A 25147-nucleotide genomic window follows, 5' to 3' on the forward strand; every position below is an offset into this window, starting at 1 on the left:
TTGTTTTATTTTAAATCTATTCATTTATCCTATTCGATTTCTTACCATATTTTTATTATGTGCTAACTTGAGCTAGTAATAAATATAGGGAAATACAACACGTAATTTTGAGCTTGCATTTAATTTCTATTAACATGAATATGCGCCAAAAAATAGGCAATGTTTTAGATTACTACATATAGTTTTGAAAAAAGTCTTCAAAAAGTACTATTACTTATAAATATACATACTTATATATTTATATATTATATTTTTATATTTTGCAGACATTGATAGACTGCCACACTGCTGTTGTTCTAAGCTCCTATTTCCTTATCAATGAAGTGCTCTTTTAAATATTTCCAGAGAGAGTGAGCTCTCTCTCCGCACAAATTTTTGCTCTTTTGCGTCGACATACAAGCCACGGCTATCTTATCTCCACAGTCGCCTTTTTCCAGCGGACGCGTTCGGTTCAAATGCTCTGTGTCGCTCGTTCATTCGACCAAAACAAAGTGCTAGTACGGAGTCCGGTGTATATATAACCCTTATCCGTTGAAACTGATCGGGTCGAATCGGAAAAGCATACTTTTGCGCAACAGAAAGAAGACTAAACGATGAAGGCGCAGTCAAGGCTTGCCTAAAAAACTTTCGCAACGCTGCTCGGTAAAGGTAAATTAATTAAACAAAGAAAGTGTTTATTTGTTCTAAAGCGAGTGAGCTAATGGATGTGGATATATCTTGGCCATTTTATCGATTTGCTTGGCCGGCAAACACAAAGTGTCTGTGGAGCCTCACAAATTGATGGTCACATAAACAAATTGCGAAAATCCAGCGAACAAATGTACGTACGTATGTGGGAAAATACATAAATTATGCAGGTGGAAAAGGAAATTGTGTGGGCATATTTTGTTTGGCTTAAAATCGATATTCCCTCCCCCAACTGAGTTCTGTTTCTCGATGGTCAAGGTTGTTGTCGTCGTTGCTATTGTAGTGCCAAAAAGGAATTCCACATACTTATCCGTAAAATCAGATCACGGAGTTCGCGGAACGAACTCACCGATAGCTTATCAATTAATCATACGCAAAAGCCCGCGCTTTTCGATGAGGGGGAATCATCGGAAAACAGCATTTGGCCTTTCATGCTTATTGGGCTTTATTGGTTTCGATCCCCCACATCCGATATTGCCATTATCGGTGAGAGTTTTCCGCCATTTCAATCCCATCCCAGCATTTTGGCATCTGGCCAAGTGGCCAGATCCTACAAAATGTTTCCGAGGCGCTCGGTCTTACACTTTTGCCGAATTAATTACTTTACGTACTATAGCTACTATAGGTCGATCAATCAGGTCCCAACTATTGTTCAAAGAATTCTGAGTGCTTTCGGCGTATAATTTTGCACACTTTTTTGGGCAATTTGTAAATGTTTATAGTGCGAGTTGCTGCACTTGGACGGAAAACAAATATTTCTTACGACTTGAGGATATATGCATGTGAAAAAGCTCTATAACTTAAAAACAATGCCAAATTTAGATTCTAGCCATGAACTTTTTACTCAACAACTACTTATGCAATTGATTTTGAAAACCGTTGAACAAAAGAGCATTACATGTATTGTCCTCATGTATTTGTATACCTATATCTTATCTTGTTTATATTAAATATGTATATGTATTGTTTTTTTTTATTTTATATTCACGCAATTGGTAAGTTTACGTACTTTCTGTCAACTCGTATTGGATTTCGTTGTCAAGCGCGTGTAAAATGTTGACCAACTTCTGCTGATCTCAGCCAGAGTGCAAATGCATTCAATAATAATCGTTAGCACAGCAAATAAACAAGCATTTACAAACCCCGATGGGTTGGTTGAACCTGAGACCGCGGACACTGTTGCAGGTGTAGATTTCCTTCCTTCGCGTCGACAAGTTGTCTGCAAGGTGGTCCCCTTGAAATCGAACTCCGTACTGCGAAAAAGTACGAAATAATGTTCTCCGTGTTTGAACAGAACCCGTACATTCCATTTTCAGACCACGAGATTCGCGTGCACTTGTTGGATTTTAATGATGCGGCCTGGCGCCTGTTGTTTATGTAAATTGTAAAGCATTTCGTTTGGCGATATGCATATTTTTCGAATTTCAATTTATTTTCCATCTCGTATGACCTTAATTCGCGTTGAGATATTCCGAAAATGACATTCGATTGGACTAAAGGGAGGGCTGCTCAGCTTGTGGTCGTTGCCCGACAAAAGTTAATCGTTCGGATCTGAAATAAAAATGACGAGGAGGAGGATTTGGGGAGGGGGGCTTCAGCTGCCTCGGAATATCATGATTTTATAATTACCCTATAATTACAGGGTTACGCCGACACGTCCTGCGACATGACAAACTAATGGGTTCAAATTTCAAGATAATGGGTTTGTGGTGTTAGCTCACTTGATGACTCTAAGATGGCTTAATTGCTTCTAAATAAAGCCTTAAGATCACTTGGGCTTTGATACGTTTTTGTAGATTTCAAGTCATATCCAAGTCAGGCTCACTGCGTATCATAAATTATTGAAAAGCGCTTTAAAATGTAAAAAAAAGAATTGTTTATAGCTCTGTATGTAGATATATGTATGTAGCTTAGTCTAGTTTGGAAGAAAACGAAATCATCGAAATTCGAAATGTTTACCTTAGTCAATTTATCGAAGTTAATCACACGTTGCCGTGGTATGTCGAAATCGTATTTATGACTAAACTATTTCCCAATCGGAAGCGCCTACCCAACTGTCAATGGTATCAGCGCCAGCCATCTACTTACTATTTCATCGCACTGCTTGTACAATGCTTGCGATAAGATAATGCCGAGATTTGCAGATATAAACGCAAGATTAATCGTCCAATAATGGGTCAACATGTTCGAGGCCCCTGTAATGAGCAGGCTATTCTTGGCTCGATTAATGGCATTTTTATTTCCGGGAGCCGAGCTGACAATTAAAAATAATCTCAAAGCAAGCAATCTCAAGTACGTGGAAGCACGCTCTTCAATCCCAATCCGCGTTCGATAATATCGCGGCATTGCGCTGGTCTCTTTTTTTTTTTCTTTTTAATTAAGATGTTGCCTGCTGTTTTGTCATTTGCTAAGAACGGGGATCGAGGGCAGAAGGGAGGGAAAGGCGGGAAAGGTGGGAAAGAACATACATCAGGAGAGTCTATATCCGATTCCGAATCTCTAGAGACCACAGACCCCCGGTGCAGGCATAAAATTGGAACGGAGGAGTTGAGTATCGCTCGCTATCTATAAATAGTCGTTGCCTGATCGGATGCATTGGCCCGGTTGCCTTGGCCTGGCCATAATCGAGGCTGACAACTGCAATCCCTCCTTCTTTTCCGCTGTACAAGCTCTTTGCTCCTTTAACTCGGTCTCTAGTTGGCAAAATGGCTGAAGTACTGACTGACGTTTGCCACTTCGCGGTTGTGGCTTTGTCAAATTAAGGCCTTGTTGCTCTGGGCCTCAAGCTGTTCTGCAGGAAGGCCCATACTCGGGCATTATAACGCCCCGTTCATGGTCAAGTTAATTGCACAAAATTATAGAAATTCAACTGGCTGTAGATGGGCAACGGGAACAAAAGGAATTTATGCAGGGTTACGGCTATTAGATGCACAGGGGAACCTCAATATATGTAAGTCTTGTTAAAATGTTAAATAAACATTTTTACATCTCCTATTTTCTATTCTCCTATATGCCCATGGAGTCTTAACTAAATTTCTTTTAAAATTCTATTATTCTGCTATGAAACTTAAAAGTTCATAATGAAAAATGTTCTAATTCCAAAAAGTTAAATACACTTAAAACCAAAAAAAAGTAAGATTTGTAGAAAAACAACTAAATAATCATCATTAATATTTGTATGATGACTTAAACTTGTTGCTAACATATTTAAACATTTGGATATTCTATAATGTTTTGTTATGACGTTTAAGATAGTGGAGTTTGACTGTACCGTCTGTATCCATTTAAATGGCATTCGAGGGTAAAAATGAAAAGTTTATTGTTCATTTGAAGCGACGTCACTTGACCCGTTTGAGAGGCGTCTCCTCACAGCCACTTGAGTGCTAATAAATCATGGGATTCCTCAATCAGTCATCAACATTAAGAGACGTATCTTTCTGAAAGGGAAAAGGGGCAGGGCGGGAGGAAAACACGTCACAACCACTGCCTGTCTTTATCGGCAGGGATTCCTTGTCTTACTCACCCGAGCATTATTCAACAATTTCATTTATTAATTTATCCCCTCTCCCTGATTCCACAGAACTGAGGAGAAGCCATGACGTAAAACCAGATTCGGATGCAGATTCTCGCTTTTAAGCTTAAGTTCACTGCCAAGCACAGCAACTTAAAGAGAAAGCCAAGAAGGTGAGAGCGCGAAAGCTTTTTGAGCTTGGAGCTTTTGCAACGGCACCCACAAAACGCTAACCGTGAACGTGAAAATAATAATGAGTAACGAAACGTCGGCGAGCGAGACCACACCGCTGCGGCGGCCGGATAATCAAACACCAGATCACAACGTGGCCCAAAGTAACCAAACATCGGTTAATAGCAACAACAATAACTACGGTGACTCGGTGCAAGTGCGTCTGCAGGAGCAGGACAGAAATAGCGACTGCGAGCAACAACAACGAACGGCCACCATGGATACCAACAAAAGAATCCTCTGCCGCGTGGGCTTGGATGTTTTAATCTTGCTCTGCGGTAAGTACAAATTCGAGTATTCCAATTGGGCATTGGTAACTACACTAACTTGGCAACTACACCCGTTCACCTCCAAACGCAATGCGAATTTCGATCGCATTGCGCTATGTGTTTAATTTACACGCGGTGTTTATTTTCTGTCGCAGTGTTTATTATTTTATTTGTGTGCTTCCCTCTCGCTCACTCCACCCTGGATTTATGTAATTGCAAAAGCTTTGTTGCTCTCTCGCTCTCTTGCTCGCGCTCTTTACACTGTTAAGAGAATCAGTTTTTGTTTTGAATTGGCAGAACTAATAGATTTGCAGGAACTGAACTTAAACTTATCTGACTCAAGCCTATATTACGCCATTTTCAGGCTTGAAAGCAATATGTTTTTTCTTCGCAATTTGTTATCATGAGCTATTTATAAATGCACAGCAAAAAAAGGTTGAATGATCCAAATTAGCTTATCAATATAATCAAATAATAATAATAATATATAATAGATATATATAATCAAATAATAAAAATAATATATATTAGATATATATAATAATAAATAATAATAATAATATAATGGATTTAATGTTATAATTTTTAAGGCCTTTTGAGAAATAAACCATTTTTCTCGGTGTACCTGTTTTCAGTTTCCTGCCCACCTTACCTTTATTTTCATTTGCTGTGCAAACAAAAGCGGAGACAGTTAAATTGTGTCAGGTAAAGGTGGACAACCTGCACGGGCTGACTGTTGCATTCGGTTGGGGGAGTTGCTCAATTTTCGCAGCCAGCACTTTCCGCTTTCCCATACCACTTTATCAGCGAATTGCCTCACCGATACTAAAAGGTTAAGAAACCATTATCTGAGAAAGCACCACTAAAATGGTGAAATACCAATATTCTTGAACAGAAGTGTCTCGTAGGATTCAAACTTATTGACCTTCAAAAATAAGCCCTTAATCTATTGTTTTTCGGTTTATAAATGTACTTGCATAGGCAAGCTTTGTTTGATTTGACAATCAATTTGTGGGTTTCTCCCACCGAACACTTTACGGAATCCAGTCTATAGCGTGCATTGTAGCGGAACCGGTTTACCTGAGAATGTTCATTATTTAGCTTTGCTGATTAGCTTACCTGGCTGACTCATGAGCACCGCCTTATTGTACCAGTGGCATTTTGTAGATTTTTGCAATTGACACTACAGGCAATCTTGAACCGCCATTTTTGAGCAGCTGATATGAGTCGCCACCAAAAGTAGTTGAGCATTCAGACTTTCCAATCAGCCAGAGACCTCGCACCGAATTTACGACTGCATTCTTGGCGTAGAATTGGTGCCATTTGCTCCGGAATCGGATCCAACGGGATCTTTGGACTACCTGTGCATAAATGGATGACACATTATCTTAGCCAGGTAGCCAACTTTCGCATTTCAGTTGACTCACCTTAAGCGCCTTTGAGATCCAGGCAGTAAGCCCAAATAAATCCCACATGAATCATTCGCCAAAAACCCCTTTTTTTAATCAGTTGCAAAAATTAAAAAAGATTAATTTGCCAAGTAGTTGATGATAAGAGGGCATAATAAACTCCCAGTGAAAGACATATACTAATCTAAAACTCGTGCCGTGCGCACATTGCCAGTTCCCACAGCCAAAAAGTTTCCATCGATTTGTCAACAAAATATGGGGAGGACTGTCCCCGTGGGAGTTCTGTGAATATATTAAAAAACTGGGACAAAATATCGATCTGTTTTCCGAATAAATTCAAATTAGTTAAATCTGATACAAATGTCTTGCATCTGCATCGGAATGGAAAATCAAAGAATCCATTTGAAATGCTTGTTTTTAGTGGGTCGAGATTAGTTTGCCAGGCCGCGTCTATCTATCGGATGCATCTGATGGCCGCTCGTCTGTCGACGACTAATTTTCGGGTGTAAATTACTTTTGACGCTAGGCAAACGCTGATAAAGTGCTTTTGGGCCAAGGGGCTGACGAGAGTGACGGTGGCACTTAACCAAACAAATTCTTCGACCTCCGGAGAAACCCCAACTTCAAACTGAAACCCCGTTTGACGTTAATTGAATGCGAACGAGCTGCGGCACCGAGTTCCTCTCCGTTCTCCGATTCTTTCACCTTTCTCCTTGAGGTGGAGTCATTAAACCCATAAAATATACACAGAAATGCATATCGGGGGTCGGCTCCCAGATATTTCCCCTCCGCTGCTGCACTTCAATAATTTATCGAGCGTGATTGCGTGCGCGTGTTTGCTTTGGGGAAAGAAATTCTCCCATTCAGTTTGACCAAAACTAAGTAGAAAGAACAATATTTATGCAATGCATTTTGGGCATGAGGCAATTGTTGGCTCATTGTTGTTGTTTACCTTCCACCCCCAACTGCAAACATAGACCAAAAACAGAATACAGATACAGATACAGATACAAATATGTGGCCACAATAGATAGAGATGGAAAAGAAGATACATGGCCTGCCAAGATGGATGCTTATTTTCCATGTGTTTTTTGCGCTACAATTCCTGGGACAAAAGCAATGAACATTTAATTGCCAGCAACTCATGACCTGTCAGGCGGCGAAAGGTTCGAATCGGATTGGGAACCGAAATCTTTACCTGTGTGACACCTTTTCTGTTTCGAAAATCTAGATGCGGGTGACCTGGCTGGGGCAGATTCCTGGTAATAATTTTCGATTTCTTGGCAGCCATGAAATTGCCAAATCCCAAATCAATAATGTTCGTTTTTTAACGGACTGCGCCTTGTCCTTCGTCGATCAAACTTCTCCAATTGGAGAGGTTAAAGTTCAGTCTTCGTTAATCTGTGCGAATGGCGGAGTTGTCTTTTAGCTCATCTCGGCACTAATTGCCTTTAATTTGACTTCCGTCATGTCTAATTAATGCGGCAAGTGCAAGTCAGACGCTTTTAATTAGATGCTGCCCCGTATTTGAGGTCAGATTTGAGTAGGCTTTCCTTTTGTGCAACTCGGCAAATAGATACTCGGGTAACAGAGATAACGTGCTAAAAGCAAACATTTGGTAACTTGAAAGGACGGCGAGCGGCTGTCGCAGCATCTGAAAGATACAAAGATGCATCTTCAGCGTAGGCCGGTGGCTTTTGAGCTGTGTAAATCGTAGAAGAAAGCGGCGGCGTAAAGTGATCTTCTGAAGAAATCTGATTGTCGAGCGGGCTGAAGTGGGCGCGTTTACCTCTTTGTTTAACAAACAATTTGTTTATGTTGCCCTCTTCGCTGTTGGTTCAATTACACTGTAGCTCTGCAGCAGGCGGCGTCTTTATTATTGAAATGAACTTGACACCAAATGGACAGTGTTTTGTTTGCCATGAAAGTGCGGCATAGGTGCGTTTCAATTCGGTTGAATGCAGTCCCCTCTCGAAATACTTAAATTAAACATTTCCGCTAAGGGTACAGCTCCGGTATGATTATTCCTAAATGGCTTATGTCACCCTCATAATAACACAGAAACACGCACAAAACATCAACACAATTGATTCGTTTTTTGTGTCTGCCAGTTAGCACAATTTTCCCTTTTCAATAATACCATTTTCACCGTGAAGTTCGAACTAGTTAATCCCTTGCTTATGTATGTCTATGTATATCAGGGTAAATCTATCTCCAAAGCCTAGACACTTTCGTTTTCCATGCCGCAGAGTCATAAAAACATTTTAGAGCTACCGTGGCTGGTGGCTGGCAGAGGATTAGGCATCTGGGGCCGGAGAAAGAGAGGACTCCTAGGGCCAACAATGGGCCACTTGCTGTTTGTAATATGACGCTAATCTCTGTAAGAATGCCATCTCTGCAACTTTCCCAGCAACATCAGAAGCAGTCGGCGATCGTTAAACATATCCAGACAATGCCACTGATCTAGATTTTGGGACCTGATGCAGCTGCAGGCCGAAGAAAGGAAAGAATAGGGTCAGGGGTCCCGGCATTGTGTCACCCACCTTTGTGGAACCTCAACGATCACCCTATTCACCCTGGCAAAAAAAGCAATTAAGCGACACACAAGTCGCCATCGAGTGCTGGCTATGCACTTCACTTCCATGACTCCATCCATACTTCATCCATACTCCATCCGCATATGAACAGTATTCTAGCCTAATGAGCACTTCAGAACGCAGAACTTTCCCAATTTTCAACGCCTCGCTGACTTGGGCCAGTTCACCGACATCCAGAGTTCTTTTTTCCGTCTGCAGGTAGTATGGCTCATTGCAGAAAGGCGATTAGGCAAACTGGAGCGTTGGAGCCAGGGCTAATGCAGTTTTAATTATCCACTAGATAAATGCCCTGCGCACAGCAAAGCAAATAAAAAAGCCGGGCGGACAGGCAATCCATCAGCAAGTACGCTTCACAACTCGTATAGGCTATTATTAATGGCAGCGAATTTTTAATTAGACAGGCCCAGAAGTCGCTGACAGATTTCCCTGGGCGGAATTACTTTATGATCCCCAATTGAGACCCCGCACACGTTCGCTTGTCACGGGAAATCTTATCGCCGGCTTAGACATATCATAAGTCAATAGGGTCCCTGTCGTATTCCCCCAGAAGATAGTGCCGCAGCACTTAGGGCCCGATGACCCACTAAGATGAGGGGGGAATATACATTGATAGATGAGCGTGCTTATAATTTCTATTTCTAATTTTTCGCCTTCAGCTGGTTTTCCCATACTGCTGTTTTTCCTGCTGGGCGAGCCGTACAAGCGGGGCTTCTTCTGCGATGACGAGTCGCTGAAGCACCCCTTCCACGATTCTACGGTCCGGAATTGGATGCTTTACTTCATCGGAGCTGTGATACCAGTCGGCGTGGTAAGTGTGTGGGTGGGTGGTTGGTTGGTTGATGGACAGCCCGAAATTGTGTCAAGCAGCTGTCGGATACTTGAGCGAAGATTGCGCAATCGCCTCAAGTTCAGTTGTCGGCACTATGGAGCTATGATGCAAGATACCACATGCGTGCTCCACTGTCCACATGTCGGCAATTAAAACTAGAGCAACATGTGTCTGGCCCTAATGGGCCTAGAATAGAGATTCGGCCCGTCTCGGATGCCATAAATATTTGCATGCGCGCCCTGATGAACAAGAACTTCACTTCCAGAGAAAAAGGGTTTAACGAGCTGCTAACTCGAGGAACTCACTCCCATTCCTCTTTCTCTCCTATCCCGCAGATACTCATCGTGGAGGTGATCATTTCACAGAACAAGGCCAAGCAGGATAATGGCAATTCGAGCAGTCGGAGGTATGTCTTCATGAACTACGAACTGCCCGACTGGATGATCGAGTGCTACAAGAAGGTCGGCATCTATGCATTCGGCGCTGTCCTCAGCCAGTTGACCACGGACATTGCCAAGTACTCCATCGGCCGACTGCGTCCCCATTTCATAGCGGTAAGTGCATATCTGCGTGTCCGTGCTGGCAATTTCACAGCGGTATCCCCGTTCTGACATTGCCAATTAATTTTAATCTGCAACATGTGCAGCAGGACAGGCGACACTGACAGCGACAACGAAGACAAATCCAAAGTCGAAGTAGGAGACGAACTTGTGCAGGGAACTCGGCGACAATGTCAAAAACTCACACGATGTGGGGATTGGATATTAATAGTATTTGGCTAAAAGGGGAATGGTGGCAGTGCGTCTGAATGCTGTAGTTGAATACACTGTCATAAGTGAATATTTTATGACAGCTTATAGCTGTTTGGTGTACTTACTGAAACATATATATATATATATATATAGTAAAGAACGTATATAATGACCGTTGATTTAAAGTCAAGAAAAGATCCCTTCTCATTCCAGCCAAAGGAAAACGATTGTTTATTTACAGTTTGTCAGGGTATTTCTGATTTCAATGAACCCCCAATTGCCCAGAGCAGTTGGTTTGTTTATTTATGATATTTTGACTGGATGTCAGACAGTTTCATAAGTATTTACGGCGGCAAGTGGCTTGTTAGCTGGTTATCGTGCGCTTCATTTGGGGAGACAGAATAGGGATTGCTACAGGGATTGCCATGGGGATCTCTTTAGAAGGGGAGCCGCAGCACAGAGCCGCCCTATTGTTTAGTGAAGTGCGGCAACCGGGTAGAGAGTGCAATGTAACTGCAGCTGTTGCCTCATTTCCAGCAGCAACTTCTCTAATTTGCGGCACATGTGGCGGAGATTCCAGTGGATCCCAGCTCCACAAATAAGCCCCAAGCAGCTTAACTCCAAGTCATCGTTTGGCTCATACCACCAATACCTCCTTTCCTGCCGCCCACAGGTGTGCCAGCCCCAGATGCCCGACGGCACCACCTGCGCCGATGCCATCAATGCGGGGAAATACATCCAGGAGTTCACATGCAAGGGAGTTGGATCGTCGGCGCGCATGCTCAAAGAGATGCGCCTCTCCTTCCCCAGCGGCCACTCCAGCTTCACCTTCTTCGCCATGGTCTATCTGGCGGTAAGTTCATTGTCATATAGTCATAGTCACACGATCCGAGCCTCATTGTTATCCATTCTTCCATACTTCCATTGCCATTTGCAGCTGTACCTGCAGGCTCGCATGACCTGGCGAGGATCCAAGCTGCTGCGTCACCTTCTCCAGTTCCTGTTCATCATGGTGGCCTGGTACACCGCCCTAAGCCGCGTGTCGGACTACAAACACCACTGGTCCGATGTGCTGGCAGGATCGCTTATTGGCTCCATATGCGCCTTGGTTGTGGTAAGTCAAGCCCGGATTAAAAGTCCCTCTTCCAATTGCAAGTCTTTAGTAAACCGTTTAGATATTTCTCAACTCTGAACTGACTCTTTTTAATCACTATGTACATTGAACCTTCTTAAAAACAACACGAAATATTAAATCAGGCATATCTCAGAGATACGAATTAATTCGAAAGCATCGAAAGAATTATTTATGTAATATAAGGTTCCTGCATGCCTTCACCCCACCCCAAGCCTTGATTAAGGTTCAATTCAGCATAACTTGCCAGACAATCACATTCATATGCAACACTTCCCTCATCTTTTTAGAGCTACGGTTTGCCCATGAGTTGGTTCAACTTTCAAACAGTTTGGCCCGCCAAAAGCAAGGCCAAGTAAAAGAGGATCACAGAGACAGAGACAGAGACAGAATCAGCTTATGGCATTGTAAAGAGGATTGGCAATTAAAGCATCACAAATTCTGCATTCCCCGACTATTCATTACTAACCTGGTGGTGGCCATTAGCCTTAATTGAACTGCGGGATACGCTCTCCAAACTGGCAGAACTCAACACCTAGCCGCGGTGTCTGTGCCTTGCGTGTGGTGCCAATCAATGCCATCCGCAGCACCAAGTCTTGTTTCCAGGTCGAGTTGACTCTTCCACCCAGCTGGCCATGCAGCTGTCCAGTTGTAATTTCACGCTTCACTTGGGGCAGGGGACATCCTAAGGGGAACGCTATTCATATTCCAAGGCGATTCAATTAAATAGATATGAAGGGGGTAAGGATACACCGACGCATACTTTTAGGAGCCGCTGTGTAATGTTTCAAGTGTGGCATTGGGATCGAATGATACTTCGCATGTGGAAATGCTTATCCAATGACAATTATATGGGACGATATGCATGACTCAATCGTTATTAAAAACCATAAGACCATCACTACGCTATCGCTCTAGATGCGACGTGTATGAACCATTTCCTATATATTCTTACAGAGTAAATGGGTATACTAGTTTGCTTTAAAAAGTTGCCACTCCCATTCTAACTTTTCTTAAATGTTTTGATTTATTTATTTCATTTTGTGAAGTTTCTCCTTTGCTGAGTAACGGGTATGTGATAGTCGACGCACCCGAGCAAATCGTTCTCGTTGTTTCTCTCTCCGTTACAAGTACATATATAAAAAAAACAGAATTGAGAATCTATGATTGAAACTTATAATTATATTTGTGTAACTTGTTTTAAAATTTCGTATAGCAGTTATTTAACGATCTAACAACGTATTTTCCTACTTGCAGGCCAATTATGTATCCGACTTGTTTCAAAAGCAAAACACGAAGCCCTATCTGGCGCGTACAGTGCAAGACATGAATGCATCGCCAGCCCAGGGAATTACGATTACTTCAAACTAACCGGCAGAAGTGCAAAACAGCAATTACAAGTTCCACGAGTTGTAGTCGAACCATTGCCTCGACATTCTTATGGATTTCATTATCGGGACAGTGAAGCCTAGCTTTGCGTAATCCTAATTAATTTATTCCTGTACTGGCATTTTAAGAGCTGAGTGTGAATGTATGTGTTAGCTGCAAGTGCACTTAAGTGCCTTCTTAATATTTAAACTAGAGCAATTGAGAGATATGTGTATGATGGCAGCTATTGTACTATACTAAATATTTTTAACTGACGCAACAATTTCCACAAAACAAGTGACCTTCAAAACAGAGCAGCGCAAAAAATTAATGGAAGCAATAAGTATTATTTAAGCTAATTTTAGGCTTCGGAAACGTAAAGATAATTATAATAGTTCTAAGATTCTTGTAATATTTTAATTTATAATGTTTGGCGAGAGTTTACCCTTTTTCGCTGAATATTTGTATGAAAATAAAATAGAAGTATGAAATCATTGGATTTGGTTTTTTATTTAAGAGAAAACAGGATATTCAGGTTTAAAACTAACTAAAACCAGGGGAGATTTTGTAATAAAGAAAATATTAATTACTTTTAATACAACAATCAATAAGTTTGAAATCTTCAAAAGCTACGCAAAAAATGATTATTTTAAAAAATATACGTTTTTCATTTTTGGTATATTTGCTATTAATATGCCATACCATCGGTATATTGAAGTGGTCGATCAACGGTCACACTGAAGTATTTGTACACAATAAAAACCGGCTCGTTTTTTCGCTGAAAAAGGTAATATACTTAACTTAAAGAAGGCAAAAGGAAGAATAGTGGTAGTTGACTCACAAGTTAGAAGTTTAATCCAGCGTCGCATCGTGGTAAAAACAGGAATTGCCTCAAATAGCGATTTCCACACCGCACCCATGACGTGTCACTCGCCCACTTCGTTCTAATCAATTAGTTTGCTTTTGACCATAGAACTTTTCTCTCTGCAAAATGATCAGCGACGTGCAATTGGCCATTTTCTCCAACGTCCTGGGCGTGTTTCTGTTCCTGCTGGTGGTTGCCTACCATTATATCAACGCCAATACCGGAAAGTAAGTAATCCCCCGACTAAGGAAGAAAAAATACAGCCCAGAATTAACAATAAAACCGATTCTTGTTTATTTACAGGCCCAGCGCCAAGGCAAAATGATCTAGGATGTTCCCGCTAACAGACTAATGTAGTTGTACCAGGATAATGATAATGCTGCTTCATTCGCAAAATAAATAGTTGTACAAATCTAATCCAGGATATCGTTAATGGCCTCCTTCATGGCCTGGACATCGTCCAGGGTTTCGCCAGATCTCTGATCCTTGCGACAGTAGAAAGTCCTGTGCGTTTGATGTCCAAAGCTGAAGGCCTTGACGTAAGGCAAACTTTTAGATCCGACGGGCACCTCGTCCACCTCCATAGAGTTGTGTTTGCTTCTGGGTTGATGCTTCTGTTTGCCTCTATTCTTGCCCTGATCAAAGCGATAGTTGGCCGGAAGCTTGTGCGTTATGATGCAGTGGTCTTTGCGCTGCCGTGGAGTATGGAACTTGATGGTGCACTCCTCCAGAAAGCAGGAGAACATTGGCTTGTCACCTCGCTCTACGCTGGCGGCAAAATAACAATCGTGCTGTTCGGTGATGTGCAGGTCCAGTAAATGGGCAGTGGGCAGCATCTTTCGGCATTCTGCGCAGCTGTAGGACTGCTCCTTATCCCTGTTGTCCCTGATCCTAATTGCCTCGTCCTGGTCACCCACGACGTCGTCGATATCCACGAGAACTCCAAGCTTCTTGAAGAGTTCAGGCAGACTTGGAGTGGGCGGATCCGTTGGCTTTATGAATCCCGCTGGCACTTCTCTCAATATCCCTACGATTTGTTCTCTGGAGAGAAATGCTGATTCCGCAGCTTCCGAATCCATTTTGTGTCCCCAAAATGTTTTGTTTTGGTTTCCACGCGTGTTTTAACATGTTTCCACTGCACCGCATCTCGAAAGATGTTTATTATTTTCTTTCATATAAAATTTAAAGGATAAGTAATTTTTATTTCGAAATTTAAAATTCGCAAATTTAAAATTCAAATCGTAGTTTGTTTCTGGATTGCGAGGTAAAATACTAATTCTCATAAGTGCTCACACTTGTTGCGCCTTTTTATTAGGAAATATGAATGATTTACATTTTTCACAAGCTAATTTTTAGACTATAGCTATTATATTATATTATTGACAATTATGTCATTCAAATAAACTGCATTACTTTCAATACAAAACTTTGTGTCCGTGTTATGTATGGAATTATATTTTATGCACATTTTAATAGCGTGTAAGTAAGAACATTTTATTTCAAGGGGGTATGGTTGCCACATCGCCAGATTTAGACACCGCTTTCGAAAGCGGTGGCATCGCCGCGCAGCACATGTGAACCTAAACTGGTTCCACCCGAGAATCGGTTCTTTTTGGAATACGAAGCTGACACCGCGTGGTGTTTTTGCTTTCGATTCCGCATTTATTTTCCTTTCGTCGCGTGGAAAATAAACAAATCCTGCCAAGATGAGTCTGTACAACTTCAAAAAGATCATGGTGGTTCCGCCAGCCAAGGTGAGTATCTACGGGAGCGCCCGTCCCGCGGAGCACCCCTTGGAGCCCCGACATAACCTCATTGCAGGTGTTTACCAAAGGCGCAATATGTAAATAATATCTGTTTTTACCCCTTTTCCACAGGACTTCATCGACATTATGCTGTCGAAGACACAGCGCAAGACCCCGACAGTGGTTCACAAGGGCTACAAGATATCCAGAATCCGGGCGTTCTACACACGCAAAGTGAAGTACACGCAGCAGAACTTCCACGATCGCTTGTCGCAGATCATTCAGGACTTCCCCAAGCTGGACGATGTGCATCCGTTCTACGCCGACTTAATGAACGTGCTGTACGACAAGGATCACTACAAGCTGGCCCTGGGTCAGCTCAATACAGCCAGGCATTTGGTGGACAAGTGAGTTCCGCAGTTACAGACCCTCAAATCAGCTTTATTAACTTCTTTGTTATCCTTCAGTGTTGCCAAGGACTATGTGCGCCTGCTGAAGTACGGCGATTCCCTGTATCGCTGCAAGCAGCTGAAGAAAGCTGCCCTGGGTCGTATGGCCACCATAATGAAGCGACAGGCCTCCAACCTGACGTATCTGGAGCAAGTGCGCCAGCATCTCTCGCGTCTGCCCACCATCGATCCCTATTCGCGTACCATCATCATCTGCGGTTTCCCCAATGTGGGCAAGTCCTCGTTCATCAACAAGATCACCCGCGCCGATGTGGAGGTGCAGCCTTACGCCTTCACCACCAAATCCCTGTACGTGGGGCACACAGACTACAAATACCTGCGCTGGCAGGTCATAGACACACCTGGAATCCTGGATCATCCCTTGGAAGAGCGCAATGTGATCGAAATGCAAGCCATTACTGCCTTAGCTCATCTGCGCGCCTGCGTCCTGTACTTCATGGACATCTCCGAGCAGTGCGGCCACTCCTTGGAGGAACAGGTCAAGCTGTTCGAGAGCATCAAGCCGTTGTTTACAAACAAACCCCTCATCCTGGCCATCAACAAGATCGATATTCTAACACCAGAGGATCTGCCAGAGGAGAGAAGGGCGATTATCACCAAGCTGCAGGAGGACAAGAACATTCCCGTAATGCTCATGTCCACCGTTCAGGAAACCGGTGTCATGGAGGTGAAAACCGAAGCCTGTGAGCGTTTGCTCTCGTACCGTGTGGATCAGAAGATGCGCACGAAGAAGGTGGACAACATTCTGAACCGCTTGCATGTGGCCATGCCAGCGCCGCGAGATGATAAACTTCGTTCACCCTGCATCCCAGAAAAGGCCTCGGCGCGCCTGCAAGAGAATGCAGAAAAGGCAGAGCGCAAGCGCAAGCTGGAGAAGGAGATCGAGGAGGAGATGGGCGACGACTATACGCTGGACCTCAAGAAGAACTACAGCGAAATTCCCGAAGAGGAGCGCTACGACATTATACCAGAGTTCTGGCAGGGCCACAACATTGCCGACTACATCGATGCCGACATCTTTGACAAGCTGGAAGAGCTGGAGCGCGAGGAAGGACTGCGGGAGGAAAGCGGCATCTACACAGTGCCCGATATGACCATGGACGAAACGCTCAAGGAGATCCGCGAGATGGCCAAGCAAATTCGTGGCAAGCGCTTCGAGTTGCGCGACGAGAAGCGACTGTCGTCGCGAAAGAACAAGCCAATCATCCCACGAAACAAGCAGCCCAAGGTGCGTGACCGTTCCGTACAGAAGCTGGTGTCGACGATGGAGGGCCTCGGTGTGGACATGTCCGGCAGCGAGAACGCCAACTTCACCAAGTCCGTGGTGGATCTGCGTCGTGGCCAGGTGGCAGTTGGATCCAAGAAGGTGCCCATGCAGCCGCTGCTCGACAAGGAGTCCTCTGCGGTGGTCAGGAAGACTGGTCTGCCCCTGAAGCGGGCGCCGTCGCGCGACACCCTGGGCATCAAGAACGTGGCCATTCGCAAGAAGGCTCAGATCATGGCCAAGCGGGATATTGCCAAGAAGGTCACAAGCAGGGGTCTCAAGGGCGAGGCGGATCGCTTCATCGGCACAAAGATGCCGAAACATTTGTTCTCCGGCAAGCGTGGAAATGGCAAGACGGATCGCCGTTAAGCGCAGCAGCTTTGGCTGGTTAAGTGATTCTACCTGGTGGGTTCGCCTGCTCCTCTGTATAAACTAAGCGACTTATCTTTATCCCCTATAACATTTTTAAATACAGGATTGTATTTTAACAAACACTTTGGAGTCTTTTTTTGCTTAATCTGTAAAGTTCAGTGGAAACCATTTTCTCTTGTATAGGGTAAGCTTGAAAATTGTACATAATCAAAACTAAAGAGCCTTGACTCCTGGGAAAGTTCGTATAAAGGGGTGAACACCTCAATAGGATGTGCATTACTATTGTGTTCGGCAAAAACAAAGTTTACGCCTATTGATATATGCTAGTTTCTTGCTTCACCTTGGCAACGAAGAAGTTTGTTTGGACTTCACCAATTTTCTTGTCCAATGAGTAAAAGTTTTTCGGCACAGCAACATGTCCAAAGCCACCACAATTAAGGAGGCTCTGAAGCGCTGGGAGGAGCGGGAGCAGGAAAATTCCCTGACTGCCAAAGTTATTGATCTGCAATTCCAGTGGCCACCCATCGAAAAAATGGACAGCACTTTGGGCACGCTGGTGCAGTGCGAGTGAGCTCAAAAGTTCTTAGTTCTTCGAGGAGAAATACTTCTTTTTGTTTCCCCCTTCAGGAGAATCAGTATGTCTACGAATATGATCGAAAAGATATTCGGCCTATCGGGCATGAAGTGCCTCAAGGTCCTTTCTTTATCCCGAAACTACATTAAGCAGATATCTGGACTGGTAAGAGAAAGTAGGAACGTATAAACGTTCCTTCTGGACTTCATTTGCTTCTTTTACGTAGGAGGCGGTGGCTGAAACCTTGGAAGAGCTGTGGCTCAGCTATAATCTAATCGAGAAAATTAAGGGCTTGACTGGTCTCAAATGCCTAAAGGTGCTCTATATAAGCAACAATTTAATCAAGGACTGGTCGGAGTTCAATCGCCTGGCCGAGATCGAGTCCCTCGAAGACCTAGTGGTGGTGGGGAATCCCCTATCCGAGGGATTAGACGAGCCTACTTGGAGGGCGGAGTGCATCAAGAGACTGCCCACAATCCGTAAACTGGACGGAGAACCAGTCGTGCTCAACGAGGAGCCTCAGCTCTAAGGCTGATGGCCATCCGGCTTTTACCGACGTTGAAGAGATTGGGGTTCCCATCCGAAACTTCTGTGCTTAAAAATAAAAAATAGTTTAATAAAACATATGCTTTTACATAAAAAAGTTTCATATTCAGTATATAGAAGAAATACAGATGTGGCACCACATAATACATATCTTCAAGGTTTATACGAAATAGTTTATAGAACAGGCCAGTTGGACGAGTAAGAACTGCGTCTTTAGGAGGATTCAAACGTCTGGAAGCAAACATTTAGAACGTAATGAATTAATTAACAATACTAATCGGATCTAACCTCTTTGGCGATTTTCAGCAGTTCCTCGTGGGTGTCTCGACCAGACTGATTGACCAAGTGGTGAAACACCTTGGAGTCCGATTTTGTCAGCAGTTCATAGGGCGACCCAAACTCCACAACCCTTCCAGCATCCATCACCATCACCTTATCGGAATCAATGATTGTGTGCAATCGATGGGCAATCGTCAGAACAGTGCAATCCTTAAACTTGTTGCGAATAGTGGCTTGGATGAGGCCATCTGTGTGCGAATCCACATTGGCAGTGGCCTCGTCCATCACAAGAATGCGATTCTCGCGCAGAATGGCCCTGGCCAAGCAGACCAACTGGCGCTGACCCACACTGAAATTAGTTCCGCCCTCGCTGATTTTGCTCCCCAAGCCCTCAGGGAGACCCGTCACCAGATCCTTTAGTTTCACCTCCTCCAAGGAGCCCCACAGCTTTTCATCGCTGTACTCGTCAAAGGGATCCAAGTTGTATCGCATGGTACCGGAGAACAGCACGGGCTCTTGGGGTATAATCGAGATCTGTCTGCGCAGATCGTGCAGACCCATCTGACTTGTGTCCCTCTTGTCAATAAGCACGGATCCGTCGGTGAAGGACAGTCGGAAGAGGGCGTTAATGAGCGAGGATTTACCCGCCCCAGTGCGGCCCACGATGCCCACTTTTTCCCTGGGTTGAATGACGAAGCTGAGTGACTTGAGCACGTTCTCCGCCTTCGCATCTGGTGTGTAGCGAAGGCTAAGTTCGTTGAAAACGACTTCTCCCTGTTCTGGCCATGTCTTGGGTGGCTTCTCGTCATCCGATGCTTCCAATATTCCTTCCGGCTCAATGCTCTCGTACTCTACCACTCGCTCCACGGCTGTCATGGTGTTCTCCAGCTCGGCGGATTGGCGTACTCCCCACTGAACCATGTCAATCAGTCCCAAGGCCTGTGGAGAACCGAAAGGGCTGGCAGGTGATGGTGAATACTTTTGCATGATGGCTCACCTGTGTTATGACCAGACCCACATCAGCTCCGTTGCCCGGAGGAAAGGCAAAGAAGCTGAGCGTAATGATCGATATGTAAATCACACATATGCAGTTCATACAATAACCGAAAGCCATCGAAGTACTTATGTACATGTAAAATGCAGAGCTGTGCGCATCCTGGTAATTGTCGAACTCCTTCTCCAGAACGCGCTGAGCTTTCAGGGCTCGGATGGTTGTTAAGCCGTTCAGCGAAGCAGCCAAGTGCGAGTAAACTGGAGACCGATCTGTGGAATTACTAAACTAGTATCAATACTGAATGTATTCAATATTCGAATTCATACGTATAGCTTCTACGCGCTTCAAGTCCCTCGAGGTCTTAAGATATAAGTATCGCAGATGAAAGAACGTTACGGCCAGAATAAGAGTTGGAACAAGCAGCAGAGGATTGGCATGGGCTATAACGATGATTATTCCAGCTAGCCAAAGCGCGATCTGCATCACATCCACCAAGACCAAGGGAAGGGCTTCGTCTACTTGGCTCATGTCCTTGGTAAAGCGATTTAGAATGCTTCCATGTTTATTCATCGAGAAGAAATGCATGGAAGCTCGAATAACTCTATTGAATATGTTGCTGTGCAATCGGAGAGACGCTCTTTTGGCGATATTAAATAATAGAAACGAATATGACAAATTCATGATAACGGACAATATTATGATGAGTGTGTATATGTGTAAGTCCATGTTTTTCGAGTCCATATTCTCCCTTTCGCTTTGGGCAACAGCAGAGCTCTCCTGCTTGACCCTAAAAAAAAATCGAGTTTAGTTTCATCCAGTTTGGTCCTTTTCAACAAAGTCAACCAAATTGACTAACCAGTAATTAAGAAAGCAGTCACCTCCAGTGACAGCCACCTGGGCCAACACAGAGCAGGTCAGCATGACAAGAAAAGCAACCAATCCACCTCCCGCCTGAAAATACTTCCCGTACAAAGCCAGACGGATGCCACCTGATTCCTGGTGCTCCACGTGCTCCTTTGCATCCTTCGTATCTTCGACGGTCTGCACAGGGTTTCCGTTGATGGTGGTGACTTCGGTTTTAATCTTGGAGCAATCATCCGCGGACAATTGTTCCGTCTCCTCGTGGTAATCTTTCTTTGCTAGACTTCCCAGACTAGTGATAAGACCCGTTTTGAGTAGCGACTCATAATCGCCCACAGCTTTGACCTGTCCATTAGCCAAGATCACAATCTGATCGACCTCCTGAAGGAACTGCTCTTGGTGGGTAACCAGAACTACGGTGCTGCCCCGTAGATGACCCCGCACGCACTGCTCAAACAGATGACGGGCAACGCTGGCGTCTACTGCACTCAGTGGGTCATCCAGAAGGTATGTAGACGCCTTCCGGTAAACACTCCTCGCCAAACTGATCCTGGCTTTCTGCCCACCCGACAGGGAAGCACCGCGCTCTCCAACAATGGTATTATCCTTAGAGGGAAGCAGATCGAAGTCCCGCTCCAGAGCGCACTTCTTTACAACCTCAGCGTATCGTTGGCTATCCATAGGTTGGCCAAAGAGGATATTCTGGCGCACAGTGCCGGAGAAGAGCCACGACTCCTGGGAGGCGTACGACACGGAGCCATTGACTTTCAACTGGCCGGACTCTGCTTGCAGCTCGCCGAGAATGGTCTGGATGAGACTAGATTTTCCAGACCCAGTCAATCCGATTATGGCCACCACACTGCCGGGTTTTATCTGCAGGTTTATTCCACTAAGCGTGTAGTCTGGAGAATTCGGATCCCATTTGGCCTTTAGCTCTCTAATGGAGATAGCTGATTCCAGAAGATCGGTCTCGCTATTATTGGTGGGTGGATCACCTACCGTATCCTTGGAGGGACTTTCACTTTTGTCCGAATTATTCAGCTCTTCGGACAGCATAAACTGTTCCACGCGTTTGATAGAGGTCAGGATTTGGGCCGTCTGGATGATGGCAGTAGGTACGTATATGCACATGGCGGCTAGCAGTACGTTGTAGTAGGCTGTGATCGTGAAGGCGATTTTCGGCGTGAAAACCCTTTCCAAGATGACGTAGCCAACCAGACTGAGGAAGATTGCCACCCGAGAGAGGACGATTCTGCAGGCGAAACCGAATCCCCTTATGTGCTGTCCGTGGCGAATAGTGTTCATCTCCTTTTCGCGGGCATGAGTCACCAACTGTTCAAACGGCTGCTCCCAGGCGTACATTTTCAGCACCTGAATGGCGGAGATTATTTCATTCACTATCCGAATCCGGTTGTCCGTCCGTTCAGCAGCCCTTAGTTGGATCGCAGAGGTCTTAGTACCCAAATACATCTGTAGCGGCATGAAGAGCAGCATAAACAACACCCCAAACACGGCGGCGATTCCAATCTGCAGGGGCAAAGAGATGTTATCAGTTTCTGGGAAACGGGGATCTGCTTACCTCCTGATACATAAGGTATGTGATGAGCAGAACTTGAAGTGGGCCCACCCACAGATAGTGAACATTGTAGGGTGAACTGTCCAGGCGGGAGACGTCGTTGGAAATCAGGTTAACCACATGGCCGGATGTACTGTCGCCCAGTGCGCCCTTGGTCAGTCGCAGGGCCTTCCGGAAGATCAGGCTGCCCAGGGCCACCCGAATCTTAAAGCCTGTAAAAAACATCAGTACACAGAATCAGTTTACACAGACGGCGGACTCACACACATGATGTATGCTGAACACGGTTGGAGTTAAAATCAGCACGTCCAGGGCACCAATGACGATTAGAGCGACTGCATAATAGACGCCAGCACCGACAGCTTCTGAGTCGCCCGAAAAGTACGAAATGAGCTTCCCCAAGAAGGTCGGCTGCAAAGTACGTAATCCCAGCTCCACCACAAAGATTGCCAGGCCACGGACTCCAAATTGCCAGCCAAAAACCCGCAGCAGGGCTCTGAGCAGTTTTGGGGCTCTCGCGTCATTTTTTAGTTCCCGGTCCCAAGCGGCACACAATTGGTTGCCAAGTGTATCTAGAACGATGGCATTAGTCGTAAGTCACATATACTTGTATGTTAAGTTTTATTATTAGTTCGAAATCGTGTACTTCTTACCCGACTTCTGCTCCTCCAAGGGTCTATAAAGGTCGCTTGAGTCCAATGTTTTTTTGTAGCCCTTTCGAAATATAGGTACGGTATACCTGTTTTGTTGAATTATTGTTTAATTATTGTAAGTCAACAAATCATTGAGTCTTAGAAATGACTTACCAAAAGCATAATGTCGATAGAAAATTCGATCGCTCTTGGGGATTTTCCGGAAGGACGTTTCCTACCGGGACAAAAATAAAGTTAAAACTTCTTATCACAACGATATAATAATTTTATATGAATAAATTAGAAGAGATAATACATTTTTTGATTCTCTTGAAATGGACTGATTATATTGTCCTCCAAGTAAATGAAAAATGCTGTATTGTATATTGAATAAACCAACACTTTGACTTTTACCCTTTTCATTCTGAGTAGAATTAGCTTCTGAGCTTTTGCTTTTGCTTTTGCAGTATTCGGTCTGGTGTCCGAGCTCGAAGCATTTTCGGCATATAAGGTGCGGAGAATTGTTAACTAAAAGATTTTCATCACGGTTTTTTTTGATTAGGTCGATCTCGCCGTCGCTACGGCGTTTGAATGCTTTCGTTTCTAGAAACGGAGATTCTTCAATTGTTGTATTCTCCTTTTCTGAATCTGAATTGAATGTTGGTTCTAAAACAGATGGTTTCTCCATATTGGGTTCGTTAATGTGTTTTAATTTTATATAAATTTCTTTTACGACTTTTCACATAATTATATGTTTATACAAATTTATTTGCGCGATTTCGTGCCCATAGCACGTCTTTACTCGTCGAGTTGTGGGCAGATACGGAGCTTTGAATGGAGAATGTTACAAACCAAACAGCTGTTATATAATCTCAATTGAAGATAGCCCCAGAATGCTGAAGTTTATATACCCTTTAAGTTATGTCTAGGATTTTTGGTGGTAGTAAAAACGATGGAATAAAACCAGTTAAAAAGTTGAATACTCCAAGATTTGTGATTCGACTCATAAGCAATGCTAACATGGCTAGATTAGATTAAATTGTGTGATGTTATTGTAAAGAATATTTGTTTCCACCCAAAACATTAGAAGGGGGAGTGATTTTTGGGCACATAATCTCTTCACATGTAGCTGGCTATGGGCTTTATATATTATATTCAAAGCCAGAGACGTCGAGAGAGTGCCAGAGAGTGACAGAGAGTGAGAGAGGGCGTTATCTTGTACACACACATTGATGTTGTAGCTAACATTTTATTTATAAACCTTAAAGCTCTCAACTTTAAGCGTGCGGAACGAGCGCGATTTTCGGCGCCTCCAAATTCTTATCAGCATACGCATGTGCGTCTGTTTGTCCCCGTATAAACGTCGAGATCTGCTAGAGCTTTGGCAAAAACTGATGATCAGAGAGTCGACTTTAGTACTTCCTGTGTTGCATAGTATTTGCGCTTGTAAAATGTTGTTTTTAAATCATTTAATATATTTTTAAAACTTACATAGGTAAATGTGGCATTACTCACAAGCGGATACATACCAATACCAATTGGCGCGTACTACCTGTGCACATATGGACATATGCATCAACTAAATGGCGACGAACTTTTTAATCTTTTTTTGAAGTTTATTGTTTAAACGTTTTATGCTTTTGTTTCTGGTTATTTCGCATTTGTTTGTTCGGCGTCTCTTCCGCGTAATTTACCGCGCATCTTATTTTTGTTGAGCCATTTCGGGACGTGCGGTGTTTGCCTGGTTCATTAATTTCAGAATGTAGTCCCTGTAATTTAGCTCAGTGTACGTTGATGTTTTTTTTTTTACATATTTAACAGCGAAGTTGGCCAAGAACTGCGTCAAATGACAGTTTCTGAGTTCTAGCCACTGCAGTGTAACTGACCTATTGGCCAACTTTTGGGCCATTGGCTGTTAGCGCTCTGTTAACCGGGCTCCCAAGGCTTTCGGCCCACTTGCTGCCGCATTGCTGTTGCTGATTCCATTCGTGCTGTTAATATCAAATGTTTAGTTCCCCGCCCACTTACTTTCGATTTCAGTCGCAGTTCGAGGCTCAAAGCGTTCGCAGCTGTTGCGGTGAGATTTTGAAACGGATACGGATATTAATAACGTGCTAGTCGGAATCGAATTAAACACAGCTTAGGCTCGTCTCAAGTTTATGGAGCTCCGAAGATGTAATATGC

At 43.9% G+C, this 25147-nt stretch overlaps 6 protein-coding genes across 7 annotated transcripts; 4 read left to right on the forward strand and 2 right to left on the reverse strand.

Moving 5' to 3' along the window:
• The first annotated feature begins 287 nt into the window (after window positions 1–287).
• LOC122619964 (putative phosphatidate phosphatase) lies at window positions 288–13276 on the forward strand. 2 transcript variants are annotated; one of them, XM_043797214.1, is made up of 8 exons: window positions 288–648; window positions 4268–4707; window positions 9361–9512; window positions 9869–10087; window positions 10959–11138; window positions 11223–11399; window positions 11708–12488; window positions 12675–13276. In XM_043797214.1, exons 2-7 carry the CDS (start codon window positions 4452–4454, stop codon window positions 11774–11776), a joined length of 1053 nt encoding a protein of 350 aa, XP_043653149.1. In that variant the 5' UTR covers window positions 288–648; window positions 4268–4451; the 3' UTR covers window positions 11777–12488; window positions 12675–13276. The 2 variants fall into 2 exon arrangements, with proteins under 2 accessions (XP_043653149.1, XP_043653142.1); XM_043797207.1 differs by lacking the exon at window positions 11708–12488 and having other exon boundaries at window positions 292–648.
• Window positions 13277–13492: 216 nt separating this feature from the next.
• On the forward strand, window positions 13493–14067 carry LOC122626028 (dolichyl-diphosphooligosaccharide--protein glycosyltransferase subunit 4). The gene is made up of 3 exons (XM_043806132.1): window positions 13493–13572; window positions 13759–13877; window positions 13954–14067. Exons 2-3 carry the CDS (start codon window positions 13777–13779, stop codon window positions 13973–13975), a joined length of 123 nt encoding a protein of 40 aa, XP_043662067.1. The 5' UTR covers window positions 13493–13572; window positions 13759–13776; the 3' UTR covers window positions 13976–14067.
• On the reverse strand, window positions 13921–14841 carry LOC122626027 (protein lethal(2)k10201). Its single transcript, XM_043806131.1, has one exon. The coding sequence runs from the start codon at window positions 14727–14729 to the stop codon at window positions 14064–14066; it is 666 nt and encodes a 221-aa protein (XP_043662066.1). The 5' UTR covers window positions 14730–14841; the 3' UTR covers window positions 13921–14063.
• Window positions 14842–15244: 403 nt separating this feature from the next.
• Window positions 15245–17623, forward strand: LOC122616414 (nucleolar GTP-binding protein 1). The gene is made up of 3 exons (XM_043791856.1): window positions 15245–15404; window positions 15528–15802; window positions 15863–17623. The coding sequence occupies exons 1-3, from the start codon at window positions 15357–15359 to the stop codon at window positions 17496–17498; spliced, it is 1959 nt and encodes a 652-aa protein (XP_043647791.1). The 5' UTR covers window positions 15245–15356; the 3' UTR covers window positions 17499–17623.
• Window positions 17624–17916: 293 nt separating this feature from the next.
• On the forward strand, window positions 17917–18604 carry LOC122626805 (dynein axonemal light chain 1). Its single transcript, XM_043807200.1, has 3 exons — window positions 17917–18068; window positions 18129–18240; window positions 18302–18604. Exons 1-3 carry the CDS (start codon window positions 17917–17919, stop codon window positions 18602–18604), a joined length of 567 nt encoding a protein of 188 aa, XP_043663135.1.
• Window positions 18605–18803: 199 nt separating this feature from the next.
• LOC122619075 (probable multidrug resistance-associated protein lethal(2)03659) lies at window positions 18804–23651 on the reverse strand. The gene is made up of 10 exons (XM_043795786.1): window positions 23378–23651; window positions 23138–23198; window positions 22985–23070; window positions 22595–22903; window positions 22335–22543; window positions 20751–22282; window positions 20221–20681; window positions 19898–20163; window positions 18910–19839; window positions 18804–18852 (listed from the first exon to the last, which is right to left on the reverse strand). Exons 1-10 carry the CDS (start codon window positions 23649–23651, stop codon window positions 18835–18837), a joined length of 4146 nt encoding a protein of 1381 aa, XP_043651721.1. The 3' UTR covers window positions 18804–18834.
• Window positions 23652–25147: the final 1496 nt, after the last annotated feature.

This window comes from Drosophila teissieri, chromosome 2L (genome assembly GCF_016746235.2).
Source record: "Drosophila teissieri strain GT53w chromosome 2L, Prin_Dtei_1.1, whole genome shotgun sequence".
Classification (NCBI taxonomy): domain Eukaryota; kingdom Metazoa; phylum Arthropoda; class Insecta; order Diptera; family Drosophilidae; genus Drosophila; species Drosophila teissieri.

What these genes read in the sequence shown, in the direction of transcription:
- LOC122626805 (XM_043807200.1), top strand. Translation starts at nt 17,917, where the DNA reads ATGTCCAAAGCCACCACAATTAAGGAGGCTCTGAAGCGCTGGGAGGAG. An exon ending in GGCACGCTGGTGCAGTGCGA is followed by an intron (nt 18,069 to 18,128) that starts GTGAGCTCAAAA and finishes TTCCCCCTTCAG; the next exon opens with GAGAATCAGTATGTCTACGA. An exon ending in TTAAGCAGATATCTGGACTG is followed by an intron (nt 18,241 to 18,301) that starts GTAAGAGAAAGT and finishes TCTTTTACGTAG; the next exon opens with GAGGCGGTGGCTGAAACCTT.
- LOC122616414 (XM_043791856.1), top strand. Translation starts at nt 15,357, where the DNA reads ATGAGTCTGTACAACTTCAAAAAGATCATGGTGGTTCCGCCAGCCAAG. An exon ending in TGGTGGTTCCGCCAGCCAAG is followed by an intron (nt 15,405 to 15,527) that starts GTGAGTATCTAC and finishes CCTTTTCCACAG; the next exon opens with GACTTCATCGACATTATGCT. An exon ending in GCCAGGCATTTGGTGGACAA is followed by an intron (nt 15,803 to 15,862) that starts GTGAGTTCCGCA and finishes GTTATCCTTCAG; the next exon opens with TGTTGCCAAGGACTATGTGC.
- LOC122626028 (XM_043806132.1), top strand. Translation starts at nt 13,777, where the DNA reads ATGATCAGCGACGTGCAATTGGCCATTTTCTCCAACGTCCTGGGCGTG. An exon ending in ATCAACGCCAATACCGGAAA is followed by an intron (nt 13,878 to 13,953) that starts GTAAGTAATCCC and finishes GTTTATTTACAG; the next exon opens with GCCCAGCGCCAAGGCAAAAT.
- LOC122626027 (XM_043806131.1), bottom strand. Translation starts at nt 14,729, where the DNA reads ATGGATTCGGAAGCTGCGGAATCAGCATTTCTCTCCAGAGAACAAATC.
- LOC122619964 (XM_043797207.1), top strand. Translation starts at nt 4,452, where the DNA reads ATGAGTAACGAAACGTCGGCGAGCGAGACCACACCGCTGCGGCGGCCG. An exon ending in TGTTTTAATCTTGCTCTGCG is followed by an intron (nt 4,708 to 9,360) that starts GTAAGTACAAAT and finishes TTTCGCCTTCAG; the next exon opens with CTGGTTTTCCCATACTGCTG. An exon ending in TCGCCATGGTCTATCTGGCG is followed by an intron (nt 11,139 to 11,222) that starts GTAAGTTCATTG and finishes TGCCATTTGCAG; the next exon opens with CTGTACCTGCAGGCTCGCAT.
- LOC122619075 (XM_043795786.1), bottom strand. Translation starts at nt 23,651, where the DNA reads ATGGAGAAACCATCTGTTTTAGAACCAACATTCAATTCAGATTCAGAA. An exon ending in GTTCAGCATACATCATGTGT is followed by an intron (nt 22,544 to 22,594) that starts GTGAGTCCGCCG and finishes TGTTTTTTACAG; the next exon opens with GCTTTAAGATTCGGGTGGCC. An exon ending in GAAGCGCGTAGAAGCTATAC is followed by an intron (nt 20,164 to 20,220) that starts GTATGAATTCGA and finishes GTAATTCCACAG; the next exon opens with ATCGGTCTCCAGTTTACTCG.